The sequence below is a fragment of the Sciurus carolinensis genome, chromosome 19 (assembly GCF_902686445.1).
Source record: "Sciurus carolinensis chromosome 19, mSciCar1.2, whole genome shotgun sequence".
NCBI lineage: Eukaryota > Metazoa > Chordata > Mammalia > Rodentia > Sciuridae > Sciurus > Sciurus carolinensis.
In genome coordinates, this window is record NC_062231.1 from 13,947,461 (window position 1) to 13,964,757 (window position 17,297).

Sequence of the window (17,297 nt, forward strand, 5' to 3'; positions counted from 1 at the left end):
CTTATAACACTCCCATCCTGGCTATTAAAAAGCCTAATGGATCTTACCGTTTGGTGCAAGATCTCCACATGATCAACTTGGCAGTTGTCCCCATCTTCCCCATTGTGCCCAATCCCTACACTTTGCTTCCTCTATCCCCTTCTCCATCATATACTTCTCTGTGTTGGATTTAAAGGATACCTTTTTCACTGTCCCTCTTCATCCTGACTCGTGGGATCTCTTTGCTTTCATCTGGACTGACCTTCTCATTCAATTTTCTTCTCAGTTGACCTGGACAGTTCTCCTACAGGGATTTCAGGTCAGCCCTCATCTGTTTGGTCAAACACTGTCTCATGATCTTGTCTCCCTTACTTTTGTTTCCTCCTCCCTCTTATAGTATGTTGATGATCTTCTATGTAGTCCTTCTCTCAAGGACTCCCAAAGAGACACTATTAAGCTTCTAAATTTTCTGACTGACAGAGAGTATAGGGTCTCTCCAGCAAAGGTACAGCTTTCCTAACCTCAGGTTATTTACTTAGGAGTCAGTCTCTCACCTGGATTTAAGGCCATCACTGTAGAGGGAAAAGCACTGTTGTAGGACATACCCATTCCATCTACCAAGGAAAAAATCCTTTCCTCTCTAGAGTTAGCAGGATATTTATGATCCTGGATCCCAAATTTTTCCATCCTGGCAGCCCTCTTATATGAGGCTTCAAAGGGCTCTTTCACTGAACCTCTCCTCAACCCAGTAGAAGACCCTTTCCAGACCCTAAAGAAAGCTCTTCTTCAAGTCCCAGCCCTTTACCTCCCTGACATCACCAGACCATTCTACCTGTTTGTCTCTGAGAAAAGTGGGTTCACTCTGGGGGTCTTAGGACACACGTTTGGTCCCACCTTTGGCCCAGTGGCATACCTATCAAAAAGGCTAGACCCCACCATAAAAGGTTGGGCACCATGTCTTAGGGTACTGGCTACAGCATTTGTCTTAACTCAGGAATCAAAAAAACTTTCCTTTGGGGCTCCCACTGAAGTGCTCTCACCTTATCATCTGCGCTTTTTACTTATAAGGGTTTGCAAACTCTACTGCCTTGTTAGGTGTTAGCTTTGCAAACTGCTCTCATTGGGGACTCTTCCACATACTCAATTTAACTAACCCACTCATGGCACAGGGATGTTGGATGTGCATGAGAGCGGGGCTCTCTCATCTCCTGGCTAGGGCCCTAGACTTTCAACAGCATCCCCTTGGAGCAGGCAGATATCACCCCAAAATTATCAGAACTGCCTCTCTTCCAATTTGCTTCCAGATACATATCTTCCAATGAAAGCCACTCTGTGGGTTCACTAGAAAAAAAGAAGTGCTCGTTGGAAGAGTGCTGCTTCTATGTCAACCAATCAGGTATTGCTAAAGACAAGATCAAACAGCTGCAGGAGGACTTGGAGAAGAGAAGGAATGAACTTGCCCAAGGAATCCTTGTGGTCCATTTCAGGCCAATTACGGCAACTTATTTTCCCGTTTATGTCTCCCAATCCTTATAATTGCCATCATACTAGCCTTTGCCCCCTGTGCATTGAAATTTGCACAAAATCAGATTCAAAAATTTCTAATCAGATTATTAATCAGCTTGTATTACCAGACTATCAGGACCTCATAAAAGAAGGATCGGAGCCTGGCTACAAGTGCACTCCCCAGGGGAACTGTCCAGTTCCCAACCCCCACCTACTGCAATGACATCTTCCTCCCCTGAATCAGCTCTACACCCATGCCCGGCATGAAGCAGTTACTGAAGATGGATCTTCGCCCATACACCCAAGAGGGATCTTCTTATAAAAACAAAAATGGGGGAATGAAGGGACAATGGGTTAACAAGGCTGCTGTCATTTCTCCCCTGCCATTTTGCTGCCACCTTATTCTGACTCCCTCACACCATTTTACAACCTAGATTGTTAGCCCATGAACTTCCTTGTCAGTCACTGGTACGATTGTTATTTGCCTGCAAACTTCCACTACTGAAGAATAGCTCCCCTGTCATATTTTCTCTCTCTCTCCCTCTCTCTCTCTCTCTCTCTTTCTCTTAAGGGCAGACATTCTGCCCATCTGCTTAATAAAATCTCTTGTGTGAATTCCCACATTCAGAGTGGTTTTTTGGGTGCTTTCACCAATCTAGGAAATCTTTTAATTCTGGGAAATGGGACTGAGGATAGTGGGAGAGGTTCTGTTTTTATCTTATAATTAAGACATACATTCCTTTTATAATTAAAAGGATCCTGAACAAAGAAAAAAGGAGAGGAGGAAGGGAAAGGGGAAAGTAGGCAAGGGAAGGCAATGATGTACCACAAAATAAAGAAGAAGCCACAACTTCAAAGGCCCCATTCAGTTCCTAAAACTTACCATCAATGTCCTGGCTACATTACAACCCAAGGTACCAGCTCCAAGCAGCAGACATTTGACAGATACAACCTTCTCCAGGTCCAGCGTAGGAACCAACCTCCAACACATCAGTTTGAGATTTAGATCCACAGATGACTCAGCTAACCTAGAAAATGAGAGATTTAGGTTTTTAGTCATTTACTCCCTTTGTGCCTCAGTCTCATCCTCAAGAGATATAAAATCACCAAGGAAGAAGACAAGATATAAATAAGTAGGAAACTGGAAGCAAAGAGAAAATAAGATGCAGTTTGAGAGTAAAAGGGGAGGAGAAAGGGTTCCACACAGGATACATGTCATTGAAGTTCTCTGCAGTTGCTAGTTCTGGGCCACAAATTTGATAGTGAGCTCCTAACAGCCAAGGTGAAAGGGAAACATAATCAGCTACGAGTCAGGTCCATGAATAAAAGCATACCAAGAGCCTCAGAGAAACATTCTTCCTACTATTGAAGACAGAAATTTCTTTTATTTCTCCTTTATAACGAGTATACTACATTCCCCCTTAAATACGGTACTGGTTTCCATTAAATCTTTTTTTATAATGTCCTTCAATGGAGGTCAATAGGACAAAAGTAGAAAGCAATGAATAAAAGACTGAAAGGTAGTAGCATCATTGTAGTAATTCTTATAACCAAACTTAAATTAAGCAGTAGGTTTCAAAGAGCAGAATAATACTCAGTAGTTTGAGTGGCATCTCCTGAACTGCATTATGTAATGCAGTATTAATCTAACATAACCTGTTCTGCATGCTGGTTATGAAAAACCTTAGTGGAGAAAAGAACATCCAAAATGTATACCTTTTGGGGTCCATACATTCGCTAAGGTTCACCATCCTTGGTCCCATGCCTCCTTTCTGGTTCTTTTCCCATCCGACTGCTTTAGGACAATCTTTAGGCAAAAAAAACAAAAACAAACAAACAAAAAAAACCAACAAGTTTAACAAAGGAAGGAAGAATAAAAACAAGTCAAGCTGCAAACATGTTTTTTAAAAAGATAAACATTCACAATGGCCCATGCATTGATAAGCTTTTAGTTCACTTCTTTCTTAGAGAGCTCAGATGGCCTGGAATTTCCAGCCACTTGCCCCAGTCACCTCCACCATCGTCCTGAACTATTAGGGTTCTTCTTTAGAGACCATCAGACCCAAGCATAGTCTTCCTGGGCAGGGGCTTGTGGAACAGCCCTCAAACCTGGCCCATGGTGCCTCTACTTCTGCTGTTTCTAGATGTAGCTCAAAAAAGATAATCACATTTGGTATAAGTCTGTGGAAGGCACTGTCCTTAAATGGGGCAAGCTGATTAGCCCAGCACACATTCCACTGAAGTTCCCATTGGGATTTGAACCTCTACGTCAGTATGTCCTTCTGTTCCCCATCCTTACTCTGCCCCTCTGCTCCACCTCTCAACTCTTACTGTGCCTCTTTGTGCAGATAGATCACAGACCCAGGTGACTTCCTCTTTTAAGCTGCTCTCTCCTTTAAGTTCATCTTCAGTGATTCAGAACTTCCCCTTCCCTCACTTATTCCCTGCCCTCCCTGCTACAAGGGTCCCTGTAACTCCAGTTGTAGTGATTCCCAAAATGTGTCTTATTCAATGTTAAACAGACTTGAAAATACTTCCACACTTATATCTATATTCAATATCTAGTGTCTCAATATCAGATAAACCTGGAGAGTCACAATTCACATGAGGGAAATAAATGCTCTGAGAAGCCTGAAGTTAAAAAAAAAAAAAAAAAAACTTTATTTGATTTGGTGTTGTGTTTTCCAAACATGCATAGCATTCTGAATCTCTCTCCATCACCCCTTGCACACCAATTAAAATCTCATGGATGTAGCTCAGCAGTAAAGCATTTCCTTAGCATGTACAAGGTCCTGGGTTCCATTCCCAGCACCACCACAAAAAAAAAAAAAAAAAAAAAAAAAAAAGATGGGGCCATTCAGGGAAATGCTGCTTGATTCTATTGCTGCAAAATTCTCTTACATTCTCTTACTTTAGATTTCTATCAGCACTTCCAGTTTTCTTTGGGAAACTTTTTAGCTCTTGTTGTTTTTTAAAAAAATAGTATTGTTCAATATAATTATGGGATCAAGAAGGTGTTGATTTCTTTGACATATCATTTGTTTCTGGGCTAGTATGAGCAAGGGGAAGCCAGGGCTAATTATCCTTGAAAACTACCTGGGCTCCAATCAGCCCAGGGGTGTCGTTCACAGCAAGAAGCCACAAAACACATGTGCTTTCCCATTTTTAACTCAGGCACTCTAGTGGAGTTCTTCAGTTCTTAATGCTATGAAAAATTAAAGTTGAAATAATAGATTCAAATTTTTAAGGAGATGAAGATATAAGTATTCTTTTCTAGGAAAAAATAGATCTGATTTTCTAATTCATATTTTACTCTGAATTAGTTATTCTTACAACTATTCTTATGTTAAATGTTCTCATGTTAAATTAAAAAAATGTTTCTCTAATGCATAGCACAAGACTTTGACAAGATCTACAGAACCAGAGTATAACACTGTAATTGATAATGTCAACCTTGTTTTTCTCCTTACTGATAAGACATAAGACAAAAACCAAATATCCCTTCAAGTTAAATCATCTGTACACTCAAAAGACTATAGCCACTTCTAATTTAAACTGATTAACAATGAAAAAAGTTTTATAAACCCACCCTGCCCTTGTGCATTAGGAGTTACAGAAGAGATCTACCTGGGAAGGTGGGCAGGCTTCTCAAAGTCACTGAGGGGTCCCTCACTTCCTCCATATTCTACTGGAGAGATCACTCTTTCCCATAGATTTAGAGGCACACTCTGTGTTCCCAAGGTCAAGCATGGACCCGCAGACTTCTCTGAGGTTCAGCTGACCATTATTGATCTTCCACTGGTGGCATTAGGCCACAAAGGGCCAAGTGAGGTAAGTATGCAGGTATAGGCCCTCAGTGTTCACCAAGCATAGGTCAATGCCTTTCCCCAGATGGGAGTGCTCAGGCAGGGTCCCAAAGAGGCATGGCTGCCTGCCACTCCAAGTTTTTGCACTACTGAAAACTCCCACTCCCTTCTTCCTAACAAAAGCCCAATGTCTAAACATTTTGGTGCATTTCAGTCCTAAGTTGATCTGCTGCTCCTATCTCTGGGGTGCATATTGTTTTCTCTTGCCTTTTCTTCACCTTGCAATAAACCTGCTCTAATTATCATCTCTGCCTTGCTATACTCCTGTTTCTATGCCAGGATAATGGCCCTCACCTTAGGAATTACACCCAAGATTACTCAATTGTGGACTCTCACCCCTTTGTAACCTACCCATAAGACACACCCCAAGGCTGAGGGTGTAACTCAGTGGTATAACACAGTAGGTTCCATCCCCACATTAATAAGATAATGTCTTTAGGGGAAATAAGATGTTCTTTTCCCACAGTTGGAACCAGGAAGAGCACAAGAAAGGCAGGAGCTAACAATCAGGGCTCTTCTCCCACCTCAGCAGTGTCTATCTACTGCCTCCTTCACCCAGTTGCCAGAATACCCTATTAGCTAGGGAGAGCAGTCAGGGTGCGTCAAGAGGGAGGAAAAAAAGATACAGTACATTTAAAATAATATTTCCTTTACTACTGCAACTATGAGGTGTCTTGGAAATATAGTCATGTGTCACCTAACAGTGGGTGCATGTTCTGAGAAATGGTCATTGGCTGATTTCATCATTGTGTTAATATCAGAGTATTCTTAAATGAAAACAAGGGCTGTTTTGCTGTATATATTGCAATATAATCTTATGAACTACCATTATTGATATGGCCCGTCATTGACAAAAACATCACTATGCAGCACATGACTATACTAAAAGTACTATCCTATGAATACATGGAGTTCACATTATGCTACAGAACAAGATTTTTTTAAAGTTTTGTTTATTATACTTCATTTTTTTTTTTTTTTTTTTTTCAGTACTGAGGATTGAACCCAGGGCCTTAGTGCTTGCAAGGCAAGCACTCTACCAACTGAGCTATATCCCCAGCCTAAGTTTTGTTTATTATAAAGTTTGCCCTTTTTTTGTTGTGGTACAGGTGTATTATAAAGTTTCATTTGCAGCTAAGAGGAAAATCACTAATTTACATGAAAAACAGAAGAAAAACTGCCTTTCCTAAACAAAATAATCTACTTTCAATCCTAAGCAGAAGAAAGGTGTGTTGAAAGTGTTACTGGACAAGAAATCTTTTCCATATGGAACCATGCAACAGTTCCTGGGTTTGAATGTCAGCAGCACCAAGAATTAGCCATACCAGAAAAAGGGGAGTAAGAGTAACTCAGTGACTTGAAATGGAAAGTGCCTCACCACAAGATGGGGGGCAGTACCACTTGAGGGACATGAAGGAGGTATCTGGTGGCCTGCCAGGGACAGAGACCAGCCACATTTACATCTTAGTTAACTCTCACCTCATTCCCCTAGATGATCTTTAAGTTGTGGTTTAATAAAACAAACACATGAAAGCTATTTTAGAATATGCCAGAAGAGGGTGCTAAATCCAATGTAAATCTCTAAAGACCGCAGAAAGTCTGCGGATTTCTTAAGGCCCCAGACTAAAAGGCAAAACAGCTTCCTCCTTTGACTGACCATGCAGAGGACTCTCTCCATCTTTCCAGGCTTCCATGACATCAGTGTTAGAGCATAGAATCACTGATGAAATGCCATTAGAGCCAATCCTGAGTCCTTTTGACTTCTGCACTCTAAAAGAGATGAGGTGTCTTTAACATCCCTCAACCAATGCACACAAATTAAGGCACACTCATGGATTCAAGAACTGAGTCTTGAAACCACTGTGAGAGTATTAAGAAACAAATTAAATGACATATGTAAAGGTGTTCTGCAAAGTACATAGGTGACATAGATATGAGGGATTCTTTTGGAAAGAGGGATACACAGTGCTGGTATAAATAATGAGATAGGAAACAACATAACACTGATTAAGCATAATTAACATATATAGTATGCCAGTCACTGTGTGGCTTTTTACACAGGGCATAGATTCCTCATAATAAATATACCATGAGGTAGGCATTATTACTCTTATTTTACTCAAATTTGAGAATGGATTCTATTTCTATGACATATAAAAATATAGATAAGAATGTGTATACCTATATACATTTATATATACACATGTCTTTCTATACAAAATGTCTCAGTCTAAATTTCCTAATGTAGGCTGGGCGCAGTGGCACACGCCTATAATCTCAGTGGCTTGGGAGGCTGAGACAGGAGGATTTCGAATTCAAAGCTAGACTCAGCAATGGCAAGGTGCTAAGCAACTCAGTGAGACCATCTCTAAATAAAATACAAAATAGGGCTAGGGATGTGGCTCAGTGGTTGAGAGTTCCTGAGTTCAATGCCAGGTACCAAAAAAAAAAAAAAAAAAAAAAACAAAAAAAAGAAAGAAAAGAAAGAAAAACAAAAAAACAAATTTTCTAATTTATGAAATAAGGATAAAAGTTAACGTCTGTCACACAAGGGTCAAATAAAGACATTAAATGTGGAGGGATAAATGGCACTTCTGCTGACTGGTTTACCATGTGGAAAACAAGATCATATACAATGTTAAGAATATAACAAATAAATATGTAAGTGCATCAATACTTCATCCTCCCTCTAAGAAAGGACAGGAATAAAGATTTTGGGATAAGGAAAAATAAAAATAAATGCCAGAGGGGAAAAAATCCTAAAGACTGAAAAATTGCCTGAAGAAAATTCCCTAGTGCCAATCTCTGCCTTTGTTCTGGGCTGAATAGCAGAGTGTGCCCTCTTCTAAGTAGGTGTGTGCCCTGGGGGTGAGGTGAGAGTTGTACTTTTCTCTCCCTTTTGTTGCCATTGTGAAGGGATGAAAAGAAAGTGAACCAGTTTCAGTTTCTGATAAATGATAATTAGATGCATTCTCAAAGACCGGCAAATTACCTGGGCTAAATGCCATTTCTGGAAGCTTCACTTCAAAGATGATGCTGTGGGCAATGTCTCTTGCCCCCTGCATGGTGCGGTCACGGAAGCAAAGGACTTCAACAGTCTGGAAACTGCTACTCCTGTTGTCATTCCCCGGATTTTTATTTATTTTATTTTATTATTATTTTTTGGTTAAGGAAGGAAAACAAAGAGGCCACATTAAGAATTTTGGCAAACCTGCTGCAGAGAATTTAATGTACTGTAATTATTCCTCTCTAACACCCTTAGGGGAATGGCCTTAACTTTCCAAGAGGCTTGAACGTATTCATATAGGGGTCCTTTATCCAAATGTTTAAAGGCAGAATGCTGAATTGGCTGTGATTTCTTTTGGGTGACTTTTACATAGTGATCACATTGCAAAGAAATAATTCAGACAAATGAAGCTTTCAAATGCAGGAGTAAAGTGCTCCCAAGACATTTAAGAAAAAAAAAAAAAAAGCAACCATAAGACATGGGTTCTTCTCCCCCACCCGCTTCCCCATTTGAATCTCACTTCACGAAACAGTGCTATAGTCAGGAAGCCCGTAACTGACTGAACACACTTAACCATCTGATAAGTAGACAGATAACCAGTCTCCCTCTGGGGACAGTCTATAATTTATCTATTCTTGTATTTTTAAGTAAACATTTTTACTTAGGTAAAGCAGACACACAGAAAAGTACACACATCCTAAGTGTGATCCACCCCATCCAAAATAATGACCTCTCCACCTTCTAAGTGCATATTCTGAACTTCACATAAATGGAATTATACACCATGTGTTCTTTCAGGTCCAACTTATTTCACCCAGCACTGTGCTTCTTAAATCCATCTATGTTGGTACATATATCAGGAGTTCAAGCAGATTCACTGCAGCAGAGCACCCCACTGTGAGGAAGACACTACAGTTTATTATTTTCCATTTCACTGTTGAAGGACATGGGTTTATTCCCAGTTTGGGGTTATTAGGAATAATGCTGCCATAAACATTCTTGTATGTGTTTTGCTTTATCTATGTCTGCACTTCTGTGCAGAACATACTGACAGTGCAATTGCTGAGCCATAGATAATTTTAACTTTGGTAGATACTGCCATTTTTTGCAGCAGCTTCTGAAACTGACCCACACTTTCAATTCTTCTTGGTACAGTCACTTTTGTTAGATCATTTTGGTTGGTTATGTGGTAGTCTCTCATTACAGTTTTAATGTTATTTTATTTTTTTTATTTTTGGTACTGGGTATTGAACTCAGGGGCACTTTACCATTGAGCCACATCCCCAGTCCTTTTTATTAATTTGAGACAAGGTCTCTCTAAGTTGCTTAGAGCCTCTCTATGTTGCTGAGGTGGACTTCAAACCTGTAATCACCCTGCCTCAGCCTCCTGAATCACTGGGATTACAGGTGTGTGCCATTATGCCAGTTTAATGTTATTTTCTTGATGATTAATGACATTGAGCATCTTTTCAAATGTAGACTGGCCTTTTAGATACCCACTGTTCTAATTATTTTAGTAATGGGAAAAAAGAAGTATGGTCACAACAGGAAAAATCTACTGGAAAGCAACCCAGACAGCTAAAAGGGAGGGCTAGAGAATTTCAGTGTCAGAACCTCAGACTACCTGCCCTACCATGGCCTAAAATATCTTCAGTATGATAAAAACTGAGGCTACACTTCCCAAGTAGACCTGCTTAAGAGCTTCCTCATGATAGAAACTGGATCATAACTTATTTACTGATTTACTTTCTGGTTTCCATGCCAGTAATAAAAAAATTGCATTTGGGGAAAAAGAGATAGAGACATAGGCAGATACACTGTCAAAACACAGACAAAGAAACACAGACACAGAAACATGTAGAAATGCACGCGCGCACACATGCACACATGCACACACACACACACACACACACACACACACATACACACACACACTTGTAAATACCATCTGTGTGCTGCTAGGACCAAAAAATTCCTCAAAGGCCATCCAGGGTATTGGGCTAAGTTACAGGGATCATATACACCAACTGTTATCTGTGAACAGAGAAGACTTTCTGAGTGAGTCAAATTTCAAGTTGGTTTCACAACACAGACACTGTAAATATTCCTTCCTAGTTTTTAAAGGCTCTTCTGCAAAGCATTAAAAATCAGATACCTGATGGAGGGCTACAGAAAAAGACAAAGCTAAAGGATTTCACACTTGACCACAGAACTTCTTGATGGCAGGAACTGTCACATTCTTCTCTGTACCCTTATACCTTGCAGTAGACCTGGCAGAAAGCAGGAACGAGGTACATTTACAAGGAAGGAAGGAAGACTGGAAGGAAGATGGGACGTGATGGAGGGCAGTCTACTGTCAAGAGCTTACACAAAGGAAAGCCTCTCTTTTAAAATATCAATCTGTGAAAATGGTTCATTAGTAAGTCATTAGAAAAATCAAAGAAGGGCCACTACCATTTAAGTGTACAGTCAGTTCAAATCAAAATGCCAGATGCCCTGATATTGTGAACATCTATTTCCTCCCACCTCTTCTCCCATCCCCTCCCCTGACCTAAGTCTTCATCCAGAAAACTACTCAACTCCACATACCATTTCTTCAGTGAGGATTTCCCTTGGTAGGAGTCACCCTGTCCCTCCAGTTTCCACTGATCTTTGTACCTCATGTATATAATGTTTCACTTTCTCTGTGTCCTTCCTCCCAAAGACAGTGAGCACCACACCCGGATCTAGATTTTTAAATACCATTTTCCAATAAAAGGAATCAGGGTCACCTTGGGCACATGACTAATTCTAGGCTCAGGTAGAGAAAATACAAGTCTGAAGCATCTTGTAGTAGCAGAAAATAAAGGGAGTGCTCAAAAAAACAGAAGGATGGGGGCAAGTTAGGACATAGGCTCCAGCTCAAAGAGCTCTAGCTAGACAAGGCTGGAATAATCTGGGCAACAAAATAATAACATGGTATTGGATTATAACCCAAAGGGCAAAATATCTATATGTCCACACTGATAGAAATAATGGAACAAAGGTCAAGGAGCAATATCCTTAAAGACTTCCAAATAATATATTTAGATGCTGTCCTCTTTGGTCAGGTGGCTGGATGGAAATGACTCACTTCCAAAGAAAACATGGTAACTTACAATGGAGAAACCTGGCAAATATTACCTTAACCAAGTGATTTAACATTACCAAGGATGTCATGTGGTCATCAGGTATCCCCTGACAGTATGTGATGACAAGGGTATCTCACCTCAATGCTGTTCCTTCTTCCAAAACCCATCACCATGGTATAATCATAAAAGAACACAGAGAGACCCAAAAGAAGTTACTTTCTACAAAAACAACTAACCAGTCCTACTCAAAACTGTTAAGGTCATTAAACGCAAAGTCAGAGAGACTATTATAGACCAGAGGAAACTATGAAGACGTGACCACAAAATGCACTGTGATATGCTGGAACAGAAAGAGGATGTTATTGCAAAGACTGGTAGAATCTGAATAAAGTATAGAGTTGAGTTAATAGTAATGTACTAGTTAGTATTGGCTTCTTAATTTTGGTAAATATACCAAGGCAATAACCTTAAGGAAAACCAAAACTGGGTGAGGGCATATTATGGGAGATCTCTGTGCTGTGTTTGCTATTATTGTGTATAAATCTAGAATAATTCCAAAATAAAATCTTAACTTTTTTAAAAGTATTTTTTGGTTGTAGATAGACAAAATATCTTCATTTTATTCATTTATTTTTATGTGGTGCTGAGGATGGAACCTGGTGCCTCACACATTCTAAGAAAGTGCTCTACCACTGAGCTACAATTCCAGCCCAAAAGTTTAACTTTAAAAGAGAAAAGAGGACAGTGAGTGTCTAGGTAACAGCGAGTATCTTTTTCACTTTCCATGACCAGGTCATAGTCATGCAGGAGGTACTTGGTGAATGTTTGCTAGGTGATAAAAAGATGAATGGATGGATGGATATAATCAGGTGGGTACACAGATGGAAGGAGGGCAGGAATAAAATCATGGCTGATATGTTTCTATTTATGAACTAAATCCACTTAGTTCTCTGTAAGGATGGAATCAGCCCAGACACTTCCATTTATTTCCCCAAATAATCAGGATAGTGTCAGCCACAAAGGATAAGCTAATGCAACATTCACATTGAAAAAGAAAAAACCCCACCATATTAACAGTGGCTAAGAGAACCACTATTAACATCTTGGTGTACAACCAACCATAGCACTAATATTGTTCTAGAACCATTGTTAGTAGTGGTGAAATGGCATTCCCTTATACGTAGGAATCAAACCTTTTCATATTTCCTACTGAATGGATGGAAGTGACTCAATAGTCTGCACCTATACTCAGTTAAGTCTTGGAAAAAGGATTTTATTATCTGTGTGTGTGTGTGTGTGTGTGTGTGTGTGTGTGTGTGAGAGAGAGAGAGAGAAAGAGAGAGAAAGAGAAAGAGAGAAAGAGAGAGAGAGAGAGAGAGAGAGAGAGAGATGCTAGGAATTGAACCCAAAGCCTTGTGTGTGCTAGGCAAGCATTCTACCACTGAGCTACATTCCCAGTCCTTTATTATTGTCTTATCAGATACTTACTGCATTATTTCAAAGATGTTCTTTAAAAACATTTGCTATCTTCTCCATTATATAAAACTTTCTTATTCCTAACAATGAAGACTTTGCTGTCTAGAAGCATCTGTCTTAAGCACAAGTAGATTCATAGTTAACACAAACAGGTTCATATCTATGGTCATCTTTTCAGAAAATACAGAATATTTTTATTTTACATTTCCTATTCCATAAGGAGATAAAATATCATCAGCATCTAGGGAACTTTTAAAAATAGAACTTATCAAGACTATTCTGAGTGCTAGCTCTTAATACACAAGTGGCCTAGGGCAAAGCATTTGACCTCTCCAGACTTCTTTGTTTTTCTGTCTGAATTATGGAGAAAATAATAGCACCAACTTTTTAGAATTAGTGGGGATTAAATGAGATTTTACTGAACATGAAAAGCCTAGCAAATGCGCAATGCCACTAATACCACTATGAGTGACTCACAACCTCCAGAAGCCAGCTCAGCAACATGTATCTGTATTGAGTTCGTGAACAAAGGATACAGTTGGTCCAGTCCATGGAATTGAAGTTGGGAACCACTAGAGGGTGGTCTTGTAGACAAAAGGAAAAAAAAAAAATCTCTGGCGTTATTTTTCATTACCTTGAAAACCCTGAATTGGGTGTATGGCTCCCCATGGTCGTGGGACCCAGGCACCAGCAGCATGAGCATCCCTTGGGAGGCTGCTGGAATGCAGAATCTCAAACCTACTGAATCTGAGTCTGCATTTCAGCAGGAACCTGGGTGATTCCTATGGCCCCAATGAAGCATTGCTCCATTCCTCAACCCTCTTAGAGTTGTGGTTCTCTAATTTGCACGTGCTTAGGTATCACATGAGGGGTATTTAAAGAATACTGCTTCTCTCCAGAGGTTCTATAATTAGTCAGTTTGGGGTTTGACTTGAGCATTAGTTTTTGTTTTTGTTATTGGTGCTGGAGTGGAACCCAAGACCTCACATACCCTTCACCACTGATTTGCATCCTCAGCCCCAGTTGTTTTAAAAGATCCCCAGGGGATTATAAGGTATGGTCAGAATGCAAAGCATGCTTGATGGTCTGCAGCAGAGTTTCTCTAAGTTTGGACCACAACAGACCACGTGTACCAGAATTTCCTGGAAGCTCACTGAACTTATACCCACCCCTGCAACAGGATTCTACACTTGTCTAAGTCCCATTATCTCTGTGTTCAGTGAACACCCCGTGGGATTCTCACTATCACTTTAGCACTAGCCACCCAGGGTCTAAGAAGGAGAAAATGAGCACTTGTTTAAGGCAGGGTTCGCTGTACCCTATATTGTTCCTTCCCATAACTGTGATTATTTGTTAGACCCCTTTGCTTTCTTGATTAGAAGAAACATTGTAAAATGCACTTTCAAATTGGACAGAGAAAAGAGGGAGGAAACTCTATCGTGCCTGAGCATTACCAGAAATTCGGAATTTTAGAAGAATTAAAATATGAAGAAAAGAACATCTGAGAATGGAGAAACACAGGATGGCTTCATGTGCTCTCCTCTTGCTGGTCTAGGAGCTATGAGAGGGCAGAAGCAACATCTGTCATATTAACTTTTCCATCCCAGTTCTGTCATTTGTTCAACAGATAACAGAACTGGTTCATTTCTCCAGTCCCCAATATATGCCGTCCTTGGGCAAGGATCTTGGAGGCAGCTAGAGGGGGAAAGGTGACATCTGGGTGACAGAGACTTGAAGCCTATATAAACACCATGTCACAGAATCTTGCAAGCTCCTTTCCTATCCCTCTGTCCTTTCTCAACATTACAGGTTCTCCATTCAATAATTTTGCTGTTGTTTTTGTTTTGTGGTACCGGAGATCAAGCCCAGGGACATTTTATCACTGAGCTACATCCTGAGGCCTTTTTATTTTTTATTTTGAGACAGGGTCTTGCTGAGTTGCTGAGGCTGGCCTCAAACTTGTCATCCTACTGCCTCGGCCTCCCACTTACAGGTGTGCACTAATGTTTCTGGCCTAACATTGTTTTAATATGGGATTCTCCTGGGTGACAGTACAGTCTAAATGAGGGTTTCCTGTGACAAGCATGAGATCTCCAGGGATGTGCTCTTCAGGCCAGGACTTCCTCTGAATTAAGAAGTTGTTTTCCTTGAGTTCTTCTAGTATGGCTGGCTGCCACCTGCCACTCTTCCACTGGGGATACCTTTTTATTATGTTTCCCTCTGGCAATCATGACAGACAGCATCTGCCAGATAAACTACATACTAAGTCATCATTGCTTCAACTTCACATTGTTTTTATTCTTCAAAAGCATTTACAAGCTGTGCACAGTGGTATACTCCTGTAATCCGAGTGATTTGGGAGGCCAAGGCAGGAGGATCACAAGTTCAAGGCCAGTCTCAGCAATTTAGTGAGACCCTAAGCAACTTTGTGTGACCCTGTCTCCAAATGAAAATTAAAAAGGGCTGGGGATGTGGTAGAACACCCCAGGTGGAATTCCCAGTATGAATACACACACACACACACACACACACCTCTTTATCCAACAAGAAAAGGGAAATAAGGGAGAAAATGGCTTCTTTGCTTCTGTAATATTGGAACAGCTTACGCTTGGGAAATAGCCTGATGCAGGCAGAAGGCCCCTGCCAGAGTGTGTTCTGATTCTGCAGCTAACTGATTTCAAGACCTTGGGGATGTTCCTTCCTCTTCATCAAATGAAGCAGTTCAATCGTTTCTTCCCCAGAGGATTCCTTTCAGTCCCTTGACCAGAGGTCTTTGGACAAGATTAAAGAGAAAAAAATCCTATGTAGGTCACAAAACAATATGGACTATATTATACTAAAGCTCAGACCTACTGGGTGTATCAAGGCTATTCAATGGGTTATTTAGGAAGAACCTAGGAATATATTACTACAGGAAATACCATTCCATTGTTAGATGTAACTTCATAAGCCTCTCTTCTCCAATGTCCTGAATAACTTAACTCTCACATAAACTCAGACAATTAACTTAGGCTCTTTTTGCCTTAATTTTATCATCTCTCAGGAAATTCTTAACTTTCACTTAGCACAGAGACTGGGAAAAAGGCAATCACTCAACAACAGTAACTATAACAACAATATAAATACACTCTGTTGTAGTAACTTCATTGGTCTCTTTGTTCAGTTCAGTTCATCACCATACACAGTTATAGTATCTTTGGTTTCAGGACTGTTTTTCTTAAATGGCAGAGAAAAGAAGGGGATGAGTTCCAGGTGATCAAATATTCTCTGGATCTAGGTTTTATCATCCACAAATGTAGAATTGGAGCTGAATGACATCTAATTATGTAAATTAGAATGTTATATTAGCTGCTTAATTTTTTTAAAAAAGAGCATATTTCTGACACAATATAGGGCAACGGGATAGGAAGATAATAGGAAATCTTTATTTTGAGCAGAAATGACCAGAAGTAAATTTCTGAGAACAACCTGACCTAACATGAGCTACAGAGAGCAGGAAGGATCAGCTAAAGAAAAAGATTTATCACTTGGTTACAATAGGAGGTCAGCCTGAAAATGCTGCAAGGGGACTCTCCTACCTGCACAAGGCATGCAGGAGTGCAGACAGCCGTGCCACAGAAGAACATGACAGAATCTGCTTGACACTAGGTTAATCATCACTTAATCTTTCTTTGATGATTCAAAAGTGACTCCAAGGAGCTGGGGCTGTAGCTCAGTGGTAGAGCGCTTGCCTCGCATGTGTGAGGCACTGGGTTCAATCCTCGGTACCACATAAAATTAAATAAATAAAGATACTGTGTCCACATACAACTAAAACAATATTTTTTAAAAAGTGACTCAAAAATCTTTAGGAACTAAATCAGAAACCACCATCATTGTAGAAAGTGGATGAGACAATGCTAGGTAAACCAGTTTTTAACCACAGATAAAGAGATTTTTTTTTAATGGATTCAGAAATCAACCTGGCTATGAGTTCTGGGTTCTAAAACTGGCTTTGTCACAAATTAATTATGTGAACTTGGGCAAATCACCTCCTTTCATAGTATACAAATCAGCAGAAAGAAGCAAAATGTAACTGAAAAAAAAAACTTCTGTTATGAAGGTTTGTGAAATAAGAATTTCTTTGCACTTGCCTGCAAGCATATATGATACATCTGAAGGGGCCAGTTATGCTCTGGTTAAAGTCTACTTTTTTGCTGAAACTTTTTTGCTGTATTTTTTTGCTGAAAAAGTACGACATAAGAAAAGAGTGCAAAATTGTCAACTTGACTGTCTCGGTTGGACAATTTCCACAATGATCCCATAAAAAATGCTTAAGCAACAAATGATTGTATTTATTAGCCAAATACTTGA

General features: G+C 39.9%; 1 protein-coding gene across 2 annotated transcripts in view; it reads right to left on the reverse strand.

The window, feature by feature from the left end:
• The window catches only part of Atg7 (autophagy related 7), a 241,864-nt gene that overhangs the window by 179,091 nt on the left and 45,476 nt on the right, over positions 1-17,297 (reverse strand). For both annotated transcript variants that reach the window (XM_047535017.1, XM_047535016.1), the window contains exons 8-11: positions 10,304-10,392; positions 8,344-8,465; positions 3,202-3,292; positions 2,369-2,513 (exon numbers count right to left, since the gene is read on the reverse strand). In XM_047535017.1, coding sequence (XP_047390973.1) covers positions 2,369-2,513; positions 3,202-3,292; positions 8,344-8,465; positions 10,304-10,392 — 447 coding nt within the window. The remainder of the gene's footprint in view (positions 1-2,368; positions 2,514-3,201; positions 3,293-8,343; positions 8,466-10,303; positions 10,393-17,297) is intronic.